The following is a 20,122-nucleotide window of genomic DNA, read 5'->3' as shown; positions in this document are numbered from 1 at the left end:
GAGCAGAGGTGGCAACTAGAAGTCCCTACCTGAGAAGGCTATCTCAGGGCCAGATACTACCTGCCTGCCCCAGGCCCATGGTGACCGGCTGTACCCAAGGTATAGGAGAGCCACCCTTGCCCTTAGAAGAGGCTGTGCAGAATGCCACCAGGCACCCCGGGGCTGCCCCAACACCCACCCTTGCCCAGCTGAGCACCCTTGGGAATTCCTGAAAATTCCTCCCCAGGCACAACCAGCTTTACAGCTGGGGGGCTGGGGGTGGGGATGGGGCAAGTGTTGCAATGCCTCTAGGACAGCCTGTGCAAAACAGGTGGAGCTTCCTAACACCTCTCCAACCTGAATCCAAATCTGAGGGCAGCAGATGTTCAGGCTCTTGAGGACGGGCACAGCCTAGGTTCGACCCCCTCATCCAGCCTGCTTCCCTACTCCTCTACTGTCCCACCCATGGCTGTGTCTTCTGAGCACTGAACAGAGGCTAAAATCCTGCCACGGCCCGTGCCGTACGACCGTGACGGCCCTGAGGAACGGAGGAGCCCGGGAGCCATGCTGTGCTCTCCTCCCTGCATCGTTCCAAACACAAGAACAACCGTTTTCCCTTTGTGGTGCACAACAACCAGGTAAGGACGAAGACACTGAAGGCCACAGAGGGCACGACTTGCTAAGGCCACAGAACAGAGCCTGGAGGAGCCCCTCCGCGCGAGGCCCCCAGCCCCTACCCTCTGTGTGCTTGATGACGCTCTCCAGCAGCAAGGGGTACTTGGTGAGCCGCTGCATCTCCGAGATGATGAGGTCTCGAAGCTGCAGCCTTCGGCACTGAGGGTGGCTCTCAGCCTCCTAGATGGGCGGCGGGACAGACCAAGGAAGGTGTTAACCTGCAGCTGGGAGCTGGCTTCAGGGCTCAGGGCCAAGGTGGATGTGAAAACGTCAGATAGGCCCTAACCCGAGTCAGGTCCCTTAGCCAACAGTGAAGGCACTTCTTCCTTAAATACTCAGGGGAGGGCTGGTGAGCAGAGCGACAACACCCAAGGCGGGGATTATGGCCAGAACAGAGGGCAGGTATCATTCCCATCCTGCAGACAAGGATGCTGAGACTCATCTAAGCGCACACAGGCACTGGGAGGTGAGCCAGGCCTTCTGAAGGCTAACCCAGCACTCCTTCCTGTGAACATCTCCAGCTCTCGAGGGTGTCAATGCCTTGGGAGAGCTGGAGTGGAGGAGGTGGATGTGGGAGAGTGCACTGCTGGGTAATCCTGCGTGTGTAAGGAAGAGGCTGGTGGCCAGAGGAGAGAAGTTCAGGAGATCCTTCGTGAGCTTGACGGGGATGAGGAAAGGCTTAGGTGAGGCCAAGGACACACCTGCATGAAGAGCTGGAACCGGCTCTCCTTGCGCTGCTTGGTCTTGATCAGCTCCAGGGCTATGGACTGATAGGAACAGAACTGTGCAGCCACCTGCTGGAGCTCCTCCCGGGCGGCTCCATCGAACTGAGGAGGCAGAATGGACACGAGCCCAAGCATCACACCCCTGCCTGGGACCGGTCCCTTCCCACCCCTTCCTTGGCCAAATTCCCTAGCCTTGTAATGGAACTGTGCCTCCTCCAGTCTCCTCTGGCCAAGTAGAAAAGGCTGGGGCCATACCCGAGACAGCATGAGGTCACCAATGCCTCTGATGATGGGACCCTCCTCCCGGAGCCTCTTCATGGCCTCACACAAGCAATCTGGGGCGAGGAGAGAAGGAACAGAAATGTCGGGAGAGTGGAGCTGCACTGCCAGGCTCTGTTGTGATGACGACAAAAGGATCTTTGACAGCAGTGCCATGGGAAGGGTGTGGAAACCATTGGATTTTGGGGTAACTGCAGTGGTTTCAGGTTGCCCACCAAACTTTCTCTCACCCAAGAGGACGGGGAGGGTTATCTGCCAGGGAGGCCTTGGCAGGTGGATCAAACAGGACAGAAAGCTGAAGATACGCAGGGGAGGAGCTGGGAGGGCACAGGCTCCTTACTGTGAATCTCTATGAGTTCAGGCAGGTTAGGGAAGAGCCGGGCCAGCTCATCCCGCGGCAGGAGGTTCTCCTTCTTCATCCGTTGGTAGAAGATGAGGTCCAGAACCCGCAGTGTGCGCAGGTGGGAAGCCTCGGTCACAAACAACTCTAAGTGGTGGTTGTGACAAGGAGGTGCAAACGTGAGTACCTCTAGTCACTGCCCTGGTCCCCACACCACTCTCCTTTTGGGAGACCTGGAGCGCTGGTTTCTGATTACAGCAAAGGCCATAACTCAAGTGGACTTACAGCAACAGGCCCCATGGACCGGGTGCTGCCCTATTTACCTGGTTCCCACCCTCTGTGTCGGAGAAGCCCCAGAGCTGTTCCCACACAGGTGCGAGTGGAGTGCGTTCTCACCGTTGATGACTTCCTGCCGATCAATCTCCCTCTGGGCCAGCCCAGCCACCACGTCCTTGCCCACCGTGTGCTGCCAGTTCTGAGCGTCTGGCTCTGGCTCCAGATCAGAGAGCTGGCCCAGATCATCTTCTAGGAGGTGGGGAAGGAGGGCATCGGTGCAGAACCCCAAGCTGGGAGACTCAATGCTTCTGAAGGAAAACCAGTAGCTTAGATTCAGTAGGGGAAGAACTCAACACGCAGCCCGACCCCTTCCTCCTCCGCCCACTGAAAGCCAGCAGGCCACGAGGCAGAGCCGCACACCCAGCCAGCTGCTCAGGAGGGAAGTGCAGCCAGACACGATACGATGCAGAGAGCCACCAGAGGCACCCTGTCCCATCACTCACCTGCGGCCCATTTTGGGGGTGAAGGGAGGGGTTGGGTTCTCAAGAGACCTGTGGAGGGAACGCAGACTCTCAGCAACCCTCGATCCCAGCCTCTGCCCCGGGGCATCATGGGGTGGAGCCACGCCAGCTCTGCTGACCTGGTGGAGAGGCTGGAGGCGGAGGACGAAGCTGACTGGTGGAGGCGAGTAGCCTCCGCAGCAGCATCCATGTCGACGTCGCTGCGAGAGCGGGGCACGTTCTCGGCTTTTCGAGACCGCTTCATCTCTTCCCGGCCCTTGAGGCTCTCAGAGCGGCCCAGGCGAACCTCTGAGCGAGAGCTGGGGAAAAGGACAAGCGGCTTGGGATGTTCCATCTTGGCGGCTCTTGACCTGCTGCCCTAGCTCAAGTGTGCCTCAATGCTGCAGGCCCCACACCCCACCCTCACACAGCCAAAGCACCTGTATGTAGAAGCTTCTCAGGGACAAACCACTCCTGCTGCTGAGTCCAGGCATGCCGACAAGGGCTGCAGGCGAACCGCTGTGTGCTGGACGCCTGCCCTGTTGCTGCTCTACAAAATCCTCCCTCTCTCCTGCCTGGTTTGGTGGATAGGATCTCTCAGGATCCTCCTTGATCTACTGGGAAAGGGTCCTACCAGGAAGCTGAAACCTTAGAGGAATACAATCAGACTTGTGGTGCGTCCACAGGCCTGAGACACTACGCTCCTGTCAGTGAAGCTGGGGCCATCAACAGTCCCCATCAGGGACTACAGGTCCCATCTCCCTGGCTCTGGGCCCCTCTAGTGGCGATTCTGTCTTGCCTCTACTTTGCAACCAGCTGTCACCCCTGTTTTGAGACAGGGAGATAGCAGAAGCAGTAGAACCACTTGAAGTCACTCACTCTGAAGGTAAACAGACCCCTGCCTGGATCAGGCTCAAATGGGTTTAGGGTTTAGGCTGACCTGAGATGACCCATAGCTCATTATATACATACGTTGTTAATATGTTCCCATTCTAAAGGGCACACCTACCAGCCACCATGATAGGAAACATCAGACCATGTAAAGACTGAATAGAGGCAGTAGCTAGATTCCAGGAATATTCATTCATTTCCCAGAAAAACCATGAATATTCCTCCCCCTTATTGGAATGTGCCTCCCTTTTCCCAGCTACACAGTGTTAAGCACAGTTCAGAGATGGGGCCACGTCCCACCGAGTAGGCCCCACTGGGTCTGTGCAGTGTGTATCTTTGCTTTCTCAACAAGGTGCTTGCCACTCATCATTTGCTGTTCTCCGATGCTCCTGAATTCCTTCTTGAGGGGACAGCAAGGACCTGGGTCCTGGGCAGCCCTCTCTGGCTCCAGTTTGACTGCTTCAGGTGGATTTTTCCTTTTAGGATCTTCCTAGAGGCAAGTACAGTCCCTATTTCCACATGCTCAACCCAGGATCTATACACTGCTACTAAACAATTCTATCTGGGGCTGGCGCTGTGGCATAGTGGGTGAAGCCTCTGCTTTGACACTGGCATCCCATATGGGCGCAGGTTCATGTCCCAGCTGCTCCACTTCCAATCTAGCTGCCTACTAATGGCCACGGAAAAGCAGCAGAGAATGGCCCAAGTCCTTGGACTCCTGGACCCACATGGGAGACCTGGAAGAAGCTCCTGGCTCCTTGTTTCAGTCTGGCCTAGTGCCAGCTGTTGCAGCCATCTGGGGAGTGAACCATGAGATTGAAGGTCTCTCTCTCTTTCTGTCTCTTCCTCTCTGTAACTCTGCCTTTCAAATAAATATATAAATTTTTTCGAAAAAAAGTTCTACTTGTGCTTGGATTTCAACTCCTCCCATCACCATGTGCATGTTTCATTCTTAATAGCACCCTTCCTCAGCTTTCATTTCCTCTCTAGGGAGCTGCCAGGCTTGGGAGGGAGCTTAAAGGGGACAGATTTGCTCCTGGCTCTGCCATGCTCCATTACTGAGCATCTCTGGGCTTGATGAGCTGCTGACGACTGCTGTTGCTCTGTTGCATCCTGCAGTGCGTCAGCCCCGAGACAACTGGCGTCTCTGACCTCTAGCTGCCCTAGGACAGCCCCCCTTCTCCCCCCTGCCATGCCCTACAGGGCTGGTTCTTTGCTGACATTATTACTAATCTACATCCTGCTCTGCTTCGGGGACCACAGAAGGCCTGCAGATGTCTGGAGAGCTCCTAACAGCACAGCGACTGCTGCAGTGAGGGAGCCCAGCGTCTTGCTTTCCATTCATCACCTCTCTCCAAACTGCAGGATGCAAAATCAGCTCACCTCCCGGGGTTCTGAGGGTTTGTCCAGAGGGTTAGAACGAATAATGTCAACTGATCCCCTACGGAACTCATCGCTTGGGAATCTGTTACAACAATGTGAACCCAGGCTTTGAGCAGTTTCTGCAATGCGTCACTTTAGCCCCACGGCAAACCTCATCCAGTGGGGTCACTGGGGCTGCAGAACTCTCCTCCAAGTACACAGAAGTGAGTGACACTCCGACCAAGAAGTGAGGAATATGATCTACCTCTAGCCAAACATCCCCAGGGTTCTGCCTTCTAGAACTGAGGATAACCTCTTACACCTGCTGATTATCTGCAACCTCTGACCTATCATACTGCTAATATTATTTTAAAAAGTTTATTATCTACTTGAAAGGCAGAGTGACAGAAAGAGAGAGAGAGAGGGAGGGAGGGAGGGAGGAAGAGAGACAGAGAGAAGGAGGGAGGGAGGGAGAGAGACAGAGAGATTTCTTCTCCTGGTTCACTACCCAAATGCTGGCTATAGCCAGGCCTGGGCTAGGCCAAAGCCAGGAGCACAGAACTCCAACTGGGTCTCCCACACGCATGGGAGGGGCTCAAGCACTTGAACCATCATCTGCTGCCTTCCAGGAAGAAACAGGAAGTTAGATCAGAAGTGGCACACTGGGACTTGAGTCAGCACTGTGATGTGGGATGCAGCAGTCCCAAGCAGTGGCTTAACCTGCTGAGCCACAACACTTGCCCCTGCTAATACTATTTATCCCAAGATTGCTCATGAGTTTATAATGATCAAATCCAAGCCTTCTGCTTGGAGTAGCATTAGGATTCTGGTGAATGTCTTAGTACAAATCTAACTTGCAATGCCAAGAATGCAAGTTTGTTAACGGTCTCAAATATTTTCTCAAAATGTTGTCATCTTATGATCTTTAAATATTTGTTATAGGATCATGATTACTGCAGCAATCATGTGATTTGTGTATTGAATTTACCCACTGATGTTAGAATTCAACCTCTCCCCACAGCTCAAATCTAACTTTATTGTCCTTAAACCTGTCAGTTCTCACTATGGTCAGGTCTTTTACCAGTTTATAAAGGCTTAATATAAACAGAGGTATAAACATGTATTCAAGTAGGAGCATCTGACTTACAGTTTGATAGTTCTATCAAAGGCAAACTGGCTGGAACATCTACCCAGACTGCTACACATGGACTTGCCTTTGTTTGTGCTGCCTCTACCCCAGCTCAGGGGCTTTCGGACTTCAGGGTACATACAAATTATTTTCCTATGCACAACGCCACATTACTATTCCTTAAGGGTGACCTGAGGGATGTTTCTAGCTATAAATAATCTTTGCTTTAAGTGTAGCCTACAGAATTTGAGATATGACTTGGTTGTTGTCATGCCACAGTCAAAAGCAAGGAAGTCCAAAAGTGCATTTTAATATCAGACAAGGAATCTAGTAAGAACCTGACCAGTTGGGGCCAGCTGTGTTACAGCAGGTTAAGCCACTGCCTATGATGCTGGCATCCCATGTGAGCACCAGTTTGGGTCCTGGCTTTTCCAATTCCAATCCCACTCCCTGCTAATGTGCCTGGGAAAGCAGCAGAAGATGGCCCAAGTATCTGGGGCCCTTCCACCCACATGGGAGACCCAGATGGAGTTGCATGCTCCTGGTTTCAGCCTGGCCCAGCCTTGGCCATTGTGGTCATTTGGGGGACTGAACCAGTGGCTGGAAGATCTCGATCTCTGTAACTCAGCTTTTCAAATAAATAAATAAATCTTAAAAACAACAACAACAAAAACTGACCAGTGACAGACATGAGATATGCCACAGGCTCAATTTCCGTTTTTTCTTGAGAAGGGAAGAACAGTTGGTTTTGAACCCATCAATTTTCTATCTCTCTGCTGGGTAGACACCTGCTGCTCACAGCCAGCTACTTCGCCTTTAAAATTCCTGGCACTGCCTCATCTCCAGCTTTTCTTTTCTTTTAAAAATATTTATTTATTTATTTGAGAGATAGAGAGAGAGGTCTTCCATTTGCTGGTTCATTCTTCAAATGGCTGCAATGGCCAGAGCTGGGCCAATCTGAAGGCAGGAGCCAAAAGCTTCTTCCAGTTCTCCCAAGTGGGTGCAGGGGCCCAAGCACTTGGGCCATCTTCCACTGCTTTCCCAGGCCAGCAGTAGGGAACTGAATCCCATGTGGAGCAGCCAAGACTTGAACCAGCGTCCATACAGGATGCCGGCATTGCAGGCAGAAACTTAACCTACTACACCACAACACTGGCCCCTGGTTTTTTATTTTCCAGGACTTCTCTCTGTCCCCCTCTAGACTCTCCTTAATCCTTGTCCTTTAGGGTTTCCTTATCAGCTGCTTTATAATACAATCTAGCTCAATCTTGGGATACAGGCTACCAAGTAGTCAGGGGCTAAATCCAAAGGAAACTGTAAAAGCCTGCAGTTCATGGGCCAGAGGTCAGGAGCTCCTCTTGCTCTTCATTGGCCTGATTTGCAACACACAGGGTATCTTCTGAGACATCAAGGATGGGGAGCTGGGGAGCTGGGGAGAGTTCTGTAGTGGGAGCCTTAGCGCCTAGCGGAGAGGCTAAGCCAGCAGCACACCCTGTCCGTGCTCTCCTCCCTGGGCAGCTGGCCAGCCCTGCCCAGTCACTGCTACCTGTCACTCTCCAGGAGGTCCTCAGGAAAGCTTCCTGTTGAGAGTCGCTGTGTCCCGGGCTCTGGGGCGTCACACTGCTGGCTGTTCTCAAAGTGCTGAATGATGTTCCTCACATTGCCTGGTTTGACTGGAGGCAAGAAGGAAATGAAGGGTACTACGCTTTCTGTTCCGGGATCACTTCTCCAGCCCTCAGTCCCCGCAAGCCCAGAAGACAGAGCAATGAGCAAGCATGGATGAGAACAGCAGAGGGCCGAGAATCAGGCGGCATGGATCTGGTCCTGTCCTGGCTCTTCTATGGCTATGCTGTGTGGCCCTGGGCGGCCACTCTACCATTCTGAGTCCACTCTTTCCTCATGTGCTAAATGAAAGGATCTGCATGCCCATCTTCCATGGAGCTTTCTTTTGGATCTTATGGTCTTTATTAAATGATACTTCTACTTGAAGACCATGACTAGGTTTTTCTTACAGAGCCATGTACAGGTTTAAAAAAAAGTCAGGAAGATGAAAAACACCTACATGTGCTCTGGCTGTGCTGCCAAATCATATCAGACATTTTTCAAGTTTATATTATTCTTAGAGTTCATTAGTTCTGTTTTTCCTTGACTCTCCTTTCTGTTCTTTCCGTCCCCTCAGGTGTCCATAAGTAAAGAATCGGACCCTTTATTACCAGCCAGGGGAACAGAGGAGATGTCACTCTCCAGCATTCAAATTTCAGACCCTTTTTAAAAACGAAGACAAAACACAACTCTTCTTGTTCAAAAAAAGAGAGGGCAGGAGAGAGAGTAAAAAGGCATAGGAGATACCGCTTAGAGACCCTGGAGAAAATAACCCCGAGCCGGGGCTTCGGCAGCTCTCTGCATGACAGGGAGATGAGGAGTCCACCTCCAATCCCCTAGCTCAGCTCTGAGTGAGTGATGTTAGAACAGGGGCTGAGGCAGAGGGGCTGCTCCGCAGGAGACCAGCGGGAACTGGGGAGGCAGTCTAGGCCCTCATGCTAGCCACACCAACAGACTGCTATCTGCACACACAAACGCACAACTTCCCTGTCTCAAAACCTGCCTTTCAAAATGTGCTAAGCTAGAGAGAACAGAAAGACATTATCTGCTCTCTTCAAAGCCTACAATTCCACGTCTTTGAGGCAAGTGGCTAGGGTAACTTTTTTCTAAAACTGCACCAGAGGCTCTGTGTACGTTTCCGGTGTTGGGGCTACCATCACTTTCATTCTGGATGAGATTAGGACTAGATCTGCTGGCCCGTACTGAATGTGCCTCTGTGTCTTGGAGCTGCTGGACACCAGGGTCAGCCGGGCAGCCACAACTCGGAGCCACCCTGACTGGGTGACTATACGGGAGCCTGGGAGCATCCTTCTGTGGAATGTCACCACGCTGAGTCCACTGCTCCTCTTCTATCAGCCATGTGGAACATTTGGGAAGAAACAGGTCTAGCACTAAGATCTAGTCTAAATAGAATGACCCATGGTAGAAAGGAACACATTTTTTAAAACAGTGAAGTTTTACTACCAGTCTTTTCCTCCTTTCTCTAGCCCCTGAATGATAACAGAACTAAATAAAAGTGAATTATATGTTATTAACAGATACTTCACTAATAAACGGGTAATAGTTGATGATCCTGAAAGGCAAAAGTTTCACTGTTGAGGCTTTCCAGCTTTGGCAGGTGTCTGGTCTTTAGATATGGATTTGTCTACTGTCCTGGGCAGTTGAGAACACCAAGCCAAACCAGGAAATCCCAATGGAAAGCTCTGACTTGAAGAGCTGCTGGCCCTGGCATCCTCAGCACGCCCTGGACTCAGCAACCGCAGCTGCACCCTGGGTGTTCCTGGCTCTCGCAAGCTGATGCCAAGCAAGCTGCTTAGGCAGAGCCGACCAGCCTTGGGAGCCTGCGGGGGCCACAGGCCTTCCTGGCAGGGTGGACAAGAAGTATCTGCTAAGAATTAGGGATTCTGGAATGGAGGCCACTCTTCTTAAAATATTCTTTTCAATAATTCATTTTTTTAAATGGCATAATGAGTCTAGGAGTATTGCCATTTTTACATAAAATGAATTCTAGCAACAGAATAATTTCCTATTGCATCCCACTGCTCTCTCTGTATTTATCAGAAATCCTAAAAAATATCACTCACTCAATTACATGTATATATGAACTCACTGATGGGAAATGAACTTCCCAATTCTGGGGCATTTCAAACTAGGGTCCCAGCTTCCTGTGGGTCAGTGGACACCATATTAATTTTTTGAATCCATACATTCGGGAAAGTATTAGGTTCTTACAGTACTTTAGGTAATTCTCTGTTAACTGTTGCAGTGATACTGTGTCGGCAATCAGTGAGCCACATCCAGGGGCTTTAGCAAGCAGATGATACAAATAAAAATACCCCAAACAAAAATTGTGAGAACCATAATTTACTAAAAGAAAAATTATCTCCAAAACTAATCTCAACTGAAAACAAAAATCCTAGGTACTTCTGCTTCACTATCGACACGTCAGTCTGTGAGGGGCTCCTTCATCAGTACAGAACCCTGGACTCTGAAACCTCTTCTTTGGAGAGGCCAGAGAATCAAGGAGAAAAGGCCTCAGGCTGTTAAGAAAACAAAAACAACTGCTAGGGCTTAGAAGGCTGGCCCTTGCCAGACCCACAAGGAGGCTCTCTACCTGGGGGAAGCAGGTCCCTGCCCCTTCAAACCCTGGGTTAGGAAGGCAAGTCTTATACCCAGCATGAGGGTAGAAGCCCCCTTGGACATGGGTTTGTGACACAGAGCAGTTTTTGCAACAAGGAGGAACATACGGAGAGGGAGGGAGAAAAGAGGGATAGGGCAGGAGAAGATGAAGGGAAAGGGAAGGTAAGATTTGGAGATGGAAAATCAATGCTAATGCAAAGACAAATCCAAAGAAAATGGTCCTTTTACCTTCCACAGGGGACAAAGGAATATGAAATGCTAAAAGAAAAACAAACAAAAACAAAAGTAAACCATGAAAAGTCAAATTAATGTTTCAAGAGTCAAAATAAAAATTACATTAATCTGGAAAATGAAAAGGTAGTGGCAAAAATCAAGGTGGTAGCAGAGTCCCTCCCTACCGCCTCCCTTGTGGCAGCCATTTCAGACAAGTCAGCCTGCCCGCCCTAGGCTCTCCACAGCACAGATTGCCCCTGAGACCAAGGACTTAATACATTGACTGGGAGGGCCAGTCATTTGTAGACACTTGACTCAGCTGGGAAGAGATCAGTGAGAAGCTCAAGTCAGTTTTGGGGTTACAGATGACACTAGGGGAACTGCTGGCTCCCAAACTTCCCATCCTCCCCCACTTCTACTTGATACGCACTCGCATCCCCCACCCAGGGCCCAGAATTGCTCCCAACACATGGACTGCAGGCCTACGCACGAATGCTATGGACGAGGGTGAAGAGGGCATTTACTCTCAAGGGGACAATCTTTCATTGCCAAGGGGGAAATGTTCCTTTGCTTGGCTGTTCAGTGGCTACAGTTCCTTGGCTCTGAGTTCCTAGACTAAGACCCAGTGACTGGCGAGACCTTTCTGGCTCAAACACTGACCTGTAACCCAGAGCCTGCACTAGATATGGGGGACAGAGAGGGGCAGTGGTGAGAGGAAGCTGCAGTCTCAGAGTTGGGGCCCATGGCTCCCGGAAGCACAGGAAGGCCCTCCACCAACAAACACACTGGTATGTCCAAGGCTGCTGCTCCCCAAATACTCACTGCTCTGAGAAGAGCTTTTGGGTTTCCCAATGTATTTGAGGATGGGGTTTCGCTTCTTGTCTTCCAAGGCATCCTTTTCTTTCTTGGAATTGCTGCTCTGCTGAGACAAGAGACACTGGGGTTTGAAGGAGACTCCAATGTCCCAGCCCCTATGTGGTTGCTAATCACTCTGTCACTGCCACCAAACCAGAAAGATGCCTCACGTTCAAAGCCTGCCAAGCACAATTTACCCAGGCCGGGTTTAGAACAGACACGGCTGCTCTAGTCCCGGGATTCTCACTGACTGCACGTCCAAAGGTGGAGTGACAGCGCTACTGGCTGCAAAATGGCTTTCCTAGTCTACCTCAGCACAGAGGACGGCATGAGAACAGCTGAGTTTTAGGGTAGCTGTCACCTTCTTGGTCTTAGGGAAGAAGGGCAGCCACTTGTCCTTGTCAGGAGCAGCCTGGGCCTTTTCTGCCGTGCTGGAGGGCCGGGCCTCTCGGAGACGGATTCCAGCATGGCTCATGTAGGTGTTGAGGGCAAAGTCCATGGGGGCACTGCAAAAGAAGAACCGTGTCACGGATCAGAAGGCTCAAGTTCTGCTTCCTACCCACAGGCAGAAGGGCAAATCTCTGCTCTAGACAATCTCCCCACAGACATCCAGTGAAGCGGGGCAGGGGTAGTAACGGAGTGAGGTATTCACAGGGAAGTCTGCAATAATCAAATGGGACAGCAGGCAGAAGCTGACTGGCAAGACTCCCGGGAGACATCTTATTCTTTCCCTAAGCAGAACCTTCCCAGTGAGGGCATGCTGGTCAGTGGAAAAACAGGCCAATTCCCTAAAAGACAAGCAAACAACTCCCTGCTAGCCAGGGCATGGGCAGACCTGGAGGGCCGGCTGAGGTCTGCAGCTGCTCTCAGCATGGATGTGGGGGTGGGGTGCAAAGGGAAGGGAGAACTGTCACTCATCCTCTGTCAAGGTACCCTGCCTTCACCACCCTCCCTTCCCCAAGTACAAAGAGAGATGGAAAGGAGCTGTCAAGTAGCTTCCAATTGCCACAAATGAAACTGTCCAGAGCTCTATGTTTAGAAATGTATTTGGCCTGCAATTTGGTAGACGGATTATCTACTTCATGGATTCAGAGCATCGAATCTTCAACCAGCCTTGGCTTTACTGCCTTTTTAAATGGACTTCTACTGCCATCTTTTCTCTCTTACTACGTGTGTGTGTGTGTGTGTGTGTGTGTTCAGGGAATGCAGAGTCATTTTGACATTGGCTGATGAGAAACAATGACATAAAAAGGATACTTCAAAAAGTCTGTGGGAAACACAATTTAAAGGTAAGCTTACTTTTGTACAAAAATGTTTAAAATTCATGCATTGGGGTCTTAAAAAATTCATCAGAAATTATGTATGGATCTCAGCATTTTTTGCAGCAAAATAAATTTGCCTTTTAATTCCATTTTCTCATGAGCTTTCTGAAGCATCCCTGTTTATAGGCTACTGAAAAAAATACAACACATGCCAAGAGATTAAACATGTTATACCCCAACTCCCCTGTGCAGGTGCCCCTAATCCAGGCTGATAAAACCACCACTGCTGCTTTTTTAAGTGGATGAAGGGAAAGAGGTGGGAAGGAAGCCACAGGGCTGATTTGGGTGGAGAGGAGGAAGCAGGTATTAGGAGCCACTCACACCCTCAGGTGGTGATCCTTGAGCATTAGGGGCCTGGACCATCTCATGACCCCCACGTGTTACAATTACAGTCATCAGGGAATGAAACTTGCAGACCAGGCTCTTACGTGGTCTTACAAAGCTAGGGGCTCCCTGTAATGAGCAAAAATGCAAAGCACAGATCAGCCCCACACCTTCCCACCTTGAAAGCTGCAAATGAACCACATCATGGACTCACCTCCTATCTTCCTCGTATTTGGACCTGGAACAAAAGAAAAGAACAGATGACTCACACAGCAAAGACAGAGGCTTGTCGCCTGGGCAGAGGCTGGGAGGAGGGTAAGCTCTTTCTCAGAGGAAGGGCGGGTTGGTGGGGAGAAGGGAGGAGTATGATGAAAGGCCAGACTCTTGGTCACAGCTCTAGAGCCAGCTTGGGGCTCAGTAGGTGAGAGTTCTTCCCTCAAGGGACTCTAATGGCAGAGTGATGATGATGACAATGATGATGACGACAATGTCTTTCTAGTGAAATGGAAGGGCAATGTGGTAAACACAAGCTTCTCGCTTGCTATGTTTTTGGTGTCTGAAGTTATACAGAAAGAGGCTCCTTTTTGTACCCACCTAGGACTGAGTTAGAAGGGCAGAGGTGAGGGCTGGGCATTGTGGAGCAGTAGGTTAAGTCTCCATTCTGTATTGGAGGGCCTGGTTCAAGTCCCGACTACTCTGCTTTTGAATGATTCCTGCTAATGTACCTGGGAAGCAGCAGATAATGGCTCAAGTACTCGAGTCCCTGCCACCTGCCCAGGACACTTGGATGGAGTTCATGGCTCCTGGCTTTAGCCTGGCCCAGCCTTTACTGTTGGAGGCATTCGTGGAGTGAATCAGGGGATGGAAGATGTCCCTCTTTCTTTCTCTCTCCTTCTTCCTCAGTTTCTTATTCTGTCACTATGCCTTTCTTTTTAAGATTTTTTATTTATTTGAAAATCAGAGTTATGCAGAGGACAGGAGAGGAGGAGAGGAGGAGAGGAGGAGAGGAGAGGAGAGGAGAGGAGGTGGTGGGGGAGAGGACTTCTATCCGATGGTTCACTCCCTAATTGGCTGAAGCCAGGAGCCAGGAGCTTCTTCTGGTTCTCCCATGTGGATGCAGGGGCCCAAGGACTTGGGTCATCTTCTACTGCTTTCCCAGGCCATAGCAGAGGGCTGGATAGGAAGTGGAGCAGCCAGGACTCGAACCGGTGCCCATATGGGATGCTGGTGCTTCAGGCCAGGACATTAACCCACTGGGCCACAGCGCTGGCCCCTATGCCTTTCAAATAAATAAGTAAATCTTAAAAAAAATTAAAAAGAAGGGTTGGAGCATCACTGAGGCAGGAGGACAGAAGATGAGAAGGAAGCAACAATACCTTGAGACTGGATCCAAACAAATCTTTTTAGAAGACATAAATGGAAACAGCAGCATCTGAGTGTTCCCCACGGGCCAGGCATCATGCTAAGCTGTCTGTATATACTAACCCATCTAATGTCCAAATAGGCTCGGTCAGTCCTGCCTCCATCCTGGAGCTGGCTGAGCTGGTTTAGTGCCATCTGACTGCTAGGAAACCAAGGCTCAGAAAGATTCAGGGCTTGGCTGAGGGTCAGACGGTCAAGTCTGCAAAGCATTCCTGCTCTGTGTGATCTCATCCATCTCATCCCTGGCCAGACCTCCTCAAATGCCGGATTTGTGTATGGAACGCCTACCCGGTACTGTTTAACATGTCCTCATTTTCTATCTCAAAACTGCTCCCCTGTAACTGTCCCTATTCTGACTGCTGGTACCTTCGCCCTTTCAGTAGCTCAGACAGAAAGAGAAATCCTGAGGGTCTTCCTTGGCGCTTCTCTTTCCTCACTCCCCGCAGTCATGGTGGCTCTAGCATCAACATACACCTAGAGGGGACCTCTTTTCACAGCCTCCACCATTTCTCCCAGTCTGGTTGGCTGGCTGCCACACGCTGTCCTACAGAACCCTCGGCAGAGCCTTCCCCAGCTCTCCTGTCCTGGGCCCCATCTAGTCTCGCACAGCTCCAGTGGCTCTCACTCAGAGAAAAACCCAGAGTGGGTGTGGTTGTCCACAAGGCTCTGCACGGCCACCCCTCCTGTCCCCTCTGGCTTTATCAGGTTCCCTTGCCCTGTGGCTTGTCCGACTGTCCAGGTTAGACTCGCAACCCACGGGCTCTAGTTCTCCTGGTCCTCCCCAGCCTGCTCTACTTTCTCCTCCAGCACTTCTTTGTAACATACTACCCCATTACTTCTTTGTTAAGCACTAATGGCTCTTCCCATTACGATGTAAGCTCTGGAGAGGTAGGGCTGCTTTGTTCACTACTGCATCCCAGGAATGCCGGAGGCAGAACCACATTTGGTACAGGAGAGCCATGAAATTGAAACAGCAGCATTCCCAGAGGCTATGGAGATCATCCAGTCCAACTCTGATCATTCTGTACGTGGGGCCCAGCGAGATAAAATGGCTTGGCCAAGGTCATGCGTTTACTTAGTGAGAAGCAGTACTGGGGCAAAAAACTGCTAAGCCTGGAAATGTTCCCACAAAGCCTGTCACGTTGGGACTCATATCACAGGCACCCCTGACATTCAGAAAATGTCTCTAAAAGAGCATAGCAGGTGTGCCAGCAGCTCCTGAATCAGGTAACTTCAGATTTCTGCGATAATTAGTAAAAGTGATTCCATTTCCCTTAATGAAGTTCTGCAGAAGCTTTATCTATCAGAGACTCGCAGCGCTGGGCTCACGCTGTGTCAGACATGGTCTTAGAGGCAGGAAGGGAGGAAGTTTAGGAAGAGGGCTAGAAAGGAGAAGCAGAAAGCTCACCACATTCCTGGAGCCCAGTGCCTGTCATGACCACCATATTACAACAGGGAGCCCCAAGGTTCAGCAACCCCCATGCACGAGGGCAGCCCTCTGCCTAAAAACCCAGCTCGCCCTGCACTTCAGGGGAAGGACAACCAGGCAAGAATAGCTAGAGGGAAGCTGGAAAAGAAACCCCTAAAACCTGTCAACCTGTTGGGCATATTTGGTGAGGGTGGGGGGTGGGAGGAGATCTAAAGACTCACAGAATATCTCCAAGGGCAGCCAGCTGCTTCTCGGCCACTTGGCGCTCTCGGAGAAGGTCCCCATCCAGGTCCAGCAGGTCATTTTCACCATACAGGCTGCCCAGCCCCAGAGTGCGTTTTGTTCTAAGCCAGAGAGATACACAGCAAGGAACAAATGTACAAACACTCCTTAGATGCACACCCAGGAGTGAGGCAAACATAAATACACACACACAGAGCGAGGGAAGGGCCAAGAGGCAGAGGTGCTAGGAGGTAGTGCAGGAGGGCAAGGACCCTGGCAAACCTGTAGTCGTGGATCTGTTCCTGGATCTCTGGCATGGCAGCCCCCTGGGCCTCACTGAGTGCACTGCGGACATCCTCACTGTTGCGCAGGCGCAGGTCTGTAGTGGGAACCCAGGGAAAGCAACATGGGCGGGGTGCCCAGGGAGGACAGGCTGGCTTTCTGCCCCGTTAGTCTAAATGAAGTGAAGGCCTCCGCCTCACAGATCATTCCCGAATTCAGAACTGGACACCTCATGTCCAAGGTCCGTGTCAACGACAAAAAACACTTTCTGGATGTTCCATGCTCCAGTATGTGAAGTGCTAAAACCCCTTTCATCAGATATGTTCCCATGCTGTCCTGTGACACCACAGTGCAGCCCTCCCAGGGAGATGCTCACTCCCCTGCACTGCCCGTGGCCAGCTCACAAGGATGAAAAAGCAAGCACTTCACGTTCCATGAAACACCAACTCCCCAGCTAAAGCAAAAGGTGTAATCCTTCGGTCAGCATCTGCTCCACCCAGGTGAGGCTGAGCTGCTGGGAGCACAAGCTCTGTTCACCTGACCGCCTGTGCCCTTCAGTTCTCCTGCCTGAGAAGCCTCGGACAAGCTCCTGCACAGCCCCTCTGGCGGCCACCCTCTGTGTGCCGCCCCTGCCCACCCCATTCCTCTGTCTTGATTAGGATTAGGGGCTCAGAAATCATCCAGTTTACTGGATCCTTACTCCAGACCAGCTGCTATCAGTGTCAGTTAAGGAATTCATAGCCCCATCCCCACCCTGTAACACTCCAGGGAGTCTGAATTGAGGCGGGATGGCGTGAGGCCCTGGTTTCTACATCTATGAGAGCTTCCCAAGGGAATCTAATGGTTGATCTGGCTTAGCAATCCCTGATTGACTCCAATTTTCTCTTGGACAGATGACCCAACTGAGGCCCGGAAGGGTCATGTGGAAGGTTGTGGAAATGAGCCCAGGCCTCCTCATGCAACAGACAGGGTCTTCCTGTGACAAATGCCACCAGGCAGAGTGACTTCCTGGTCAGGCTGTGCCCTGTTTGTGCCCGCCTATAAGCTATTATGCAGTATTCTGGAGGAACTGTCCTACGGAGGACAGCTGCCCAAGGACAGTGGCTGTCGTCTAGAGGTTTCCAAGAACTGAAGATAAGAAGGGCAGCATCAGAATACTTACTGGCCAATGAGCCAACTTACCAATTTCAGCCTGTAACATCTCAGGGATCTTCACTCTCAGAGGCTAGGAGACACAAAAGTGGGGCAGAAATGGTGAGGGTGTACTCGCCAGGGAGACAGACAGGGAACAGGCTTGGCAGCCACTGCCTTCTCTCCTTTTTTGCCAACATCTACCCACCCTCCTTTCATCTCTCAGTGTATACCTAAACTCTAGACCAAGGTTTATGGGAAATAAAATTTGAGGCTTACAGGGAAAGTCGAGACTATATTCTAAGAGTGGATGTGCAGTTTTTCCACTCTTTATTTTCAGGTCATTAGAGTTTATGGAACAGAAATGTTGTTTCAAAAAGTGGACTGGTGATAATTTAGCAGGAAGGGAGAAACCTTTACCAGGCTATCTGATGGGCTTCCCCTCCTCTTCACTCCCAAAGGAGAGTTGGCTCTACGTCACCTAGTCTCACAATTAGCTTGGTGTTCCTGCTTTTGCTTTTTAAGTCCCTGACCCCTGGATACGGGGGTGGTTCCATAAAAGAGAACTGGCAGCTCTATCTCTTTACTCAAGCCCCATTTAAAGGGGAGAGTAAAGTCTTGAGGAAAATCCGCTGTCTTCAAGCTCATCACCAGAAACATAAAGCCATCTTGGGATTAGTTTAGTTGATCAGATTGGGACGTTGAGGATGGGAACTGCCTCTGCACGCAGAAGTGCTTTTGCTCAGCAAGATTCTGGAAACACTTGGGACCCGCGTCCAGACACACTGAGTATGCACCTGTCCCAGGCACTGCAGGGCCTTCTCACCTCTGACTCCTGCCTCCGGGCAATAATGCTGAAGTCAGGCAGAGCTGCAGAAACCTGGGCTCTCCCTGTGCCCACTGATCTACACCCTGTTTCTTCATCATATGGAGGGCAAGGCAGGGAGGGCTGTGGAAAGCAGGGCACTGATTCAAGGGAGAGCAATTAGACTCTCTCCCTATTCTGAAGAGAGGCAATGTGTATTCTACACACGGAACAAAAGAAGTATAGAAAGAAGATGAATCTATTAGAGCAGAGCCAGGAATGCAATCCGGAAATCCTAATCCCTGAACCAAGACTTCTCTTCTCCATTTGGCCTCAATGTTTTGTTTAGTTTTTTCTCTGTCTCTGAGTGGTCCAAAGAGTATAGTAAAATTGTAATTCAATCCATGACTGCCTTACCGCATTTTTCTCTAGGAAAATATTCCAGATGTCTCTTCCCAAGCTTCGGGAGTCCTTGGGGTTTGTCTGCTGATAAACTTCTGCACACAAGTAAAAAAGCTAGGGGGAGAGAGCACCTGGTTAGAGCAGTGGTTCTCAACCAGGGATGATTTTGTCCCTGAGGAGACACTTTTTAGTCATTATGGTTACTAAGGAGTGAAGTCTCCTCCTGGCATTTGGTGGACAGAGTTCACTGATGCAGCTCGAGACCCCAAAATGCACAGCCGAGTCCACCACAACAGAATAATCCAGTGCAAAATGTTAACAGTGCTGAGGCTGAGAAAGGGTGGCTGGAACATACCAGACACCCGTGGCAAAAGAGGCCCTGGCCCCGCCCCTGCTGCATCCCAGCCACCCAACCACTGCCCCTTGACTCCGTCTCTTCCACATTTGCTATCTCACCACTGACTTGTTCATTTATTGTTTCCCAAGGATTCATGTTTTAGTTTTCTTTGTCATTTTTTATTCAGGAATGTTTCTGAGATCCTAGCACTTGGGACTTAAAACCCAGGTGTTCAATGAATAATGAGCAAATCAGTGCTCATTCTGGCTTCCCACAGTGGTATTCCCAGAAACACGAAACAGCAACGCAAGCCTGGGGCAAGTTCATTCTGAAGACTACACCACCAGCCTCTCTCCTATACCCCATTCCTTTTTAAGCAGCCAAGCAGAATGAGAGACACTGTACAGCTGTTGGCTCTGAGCACTGCCCAGGGCACTCTGGGTTCCACCCCCCACATTCTTTCCTGTCATCACCTTGAGACTGAAGACCTCGTATAATCTTGCTCTCTGCCAAGCCTTCCTGCAGTAACACTGTGTATTTGCAAGGGCCAACTCCCCATTCTGCAGCCACCTTCATTCGAAAACCCCCAGAAAAGATCCTCTTCTTCGCAACAATGGCCTAAGCTGACCGAGGATGGCAGTGTTTCTGGCCTAGCTCTTTCTCCCTTCTGGCTACTGACCGGAGTGGACCGTGTCACACCCAGTGAAGAAGCCTCCAGGCCTGGGGTCTGTCCTCTTTCCTATTTTGTCGCTGTTCTTGAGATGCCCGCCTACGCCCAGGGTTCAGATCTGTAACATCAAGCAGGGCCAGGGCCAGAACGACACTTCCAACTTACCAGTGGACTAGGGTCCGCCTGAGAGAAGATGTAACGTAGAAAAACCCCCAGGTGAGCTGGACGTGACTTCAGTTTCTCAAGGTCCTGGAATATGATATCGCTCTGGAAGGCAGAAGGGTACCTGTGGGCTGGGAGGCATGGAGGC

The 20,122-nt window shown here is 50.7% G+C and overlaps 1 protein-coding gene across 19 annotated transcripts in view; it reads right to left on the bottom strand.

The window, feature by feature from the left end:
- Nucleotides 1-20,122, bottom strand: part of ARHGEF11 (Rho guanine nucleotide exchange factor 11) — a 121,229-nt gene that overhangs the window by 9,717 nt on the left and 91,390 nt on the right. For 10 of the 19 annotated variants that reach the window (XM_017345779.4, XM_017345774.4, XM_070077506.2 and 7 more), the window contains 17 exons: nucleotides 19,978-20,079; nucleotides 18,821-18,919; nucleotides 17,650-17,692; nucleotides 16,468-16,564; nucleotides 16,185-16,307; nucleotides 13,327-13,350; nucleotides 11,828-11,972; nucleotides 11,434-11,533; nucleotides 10,627-10,656; nucleotides 7,703-7,829; nucleotides 2,915-3,094; nucleotides 2,778-2,825; nucleotides 2,395-2,582; nucleotides 1,999-2,145; nucleotides 1,635-1,714; nucleotides 1,356-1,481; nucleotides 717-834 (listed from right to left, as the gene is read on the bottom strand). In XM_017345779.4, the coding sequence (XP_017201268.3) occupies nucleotides 717-834; nucleotides 1,356-1,481; nucleotides 1,635-1,714; nucleotides 1,999-2,145; nucleotides 2,395-2,582; nucleotides 2,778-2,825; nucleotides 2,915-3,094; nucleotides 7,703-7,829; nucleotides 10,627-10,656; nucleotides 11,434-11,533; nucleotides 11,828-11,972; nucleotides 13,327-13,350; nucleotides 16,185-16,307; nucleotides 16,468-16,564; nucleotides 17,650-17,692; nucleotides 18,821-18,919; nucleotides 19,978-20,079 (1,777 nt within the window). The remainder of the gene's footprint in view (nucleotides 1-716; nucleotides 835-1,355; nucleotides 1,482-1,634; nucleotides 1,715-1,998; nucleotides 2,146-2,394; nucleotides 2,583-2,777; nucleotides 2,826-2,914; nucleotides 3,095-7,702; nucleotides 7,830-10,626; nucleotides 10,657-11,433; nucleotides 11,534-11,827; nucleotides 11,973-13,326; nucleotides 13,351-16,184; nucleotides 16,308-16,467; nucleotides 16,565-17,649; nucleotides 17,693-18,820; nucleotides 18,920-19,977; nucleotides 20,080-20,122) is intronic. The other 9 variants (XM_089299782.1, XM_070077507.2, XM_070077509.2 and 6 more) reach the window with 3 other exon arrangements.

This window comes from Oryctolagus cuniculus, chromosome 7, assembly GCF_051225735.1.
Source record: "Oryctolagus cuniculus isolate XC-2025 breed Fujian yellow rabbit chromosome 7, ASM5122573v1, whole genome shotgun sequence".
NCBI classification, from domain to species: Eukaryota; Metazoa; Chordata; class Mammalia; order Lagomorpha; family Leporidae; genus Oryctolagus; species Oryctolagus cuniculus.
This window is presented reverse-complemented; position numbering and strand designations above follow the sequence as displayed.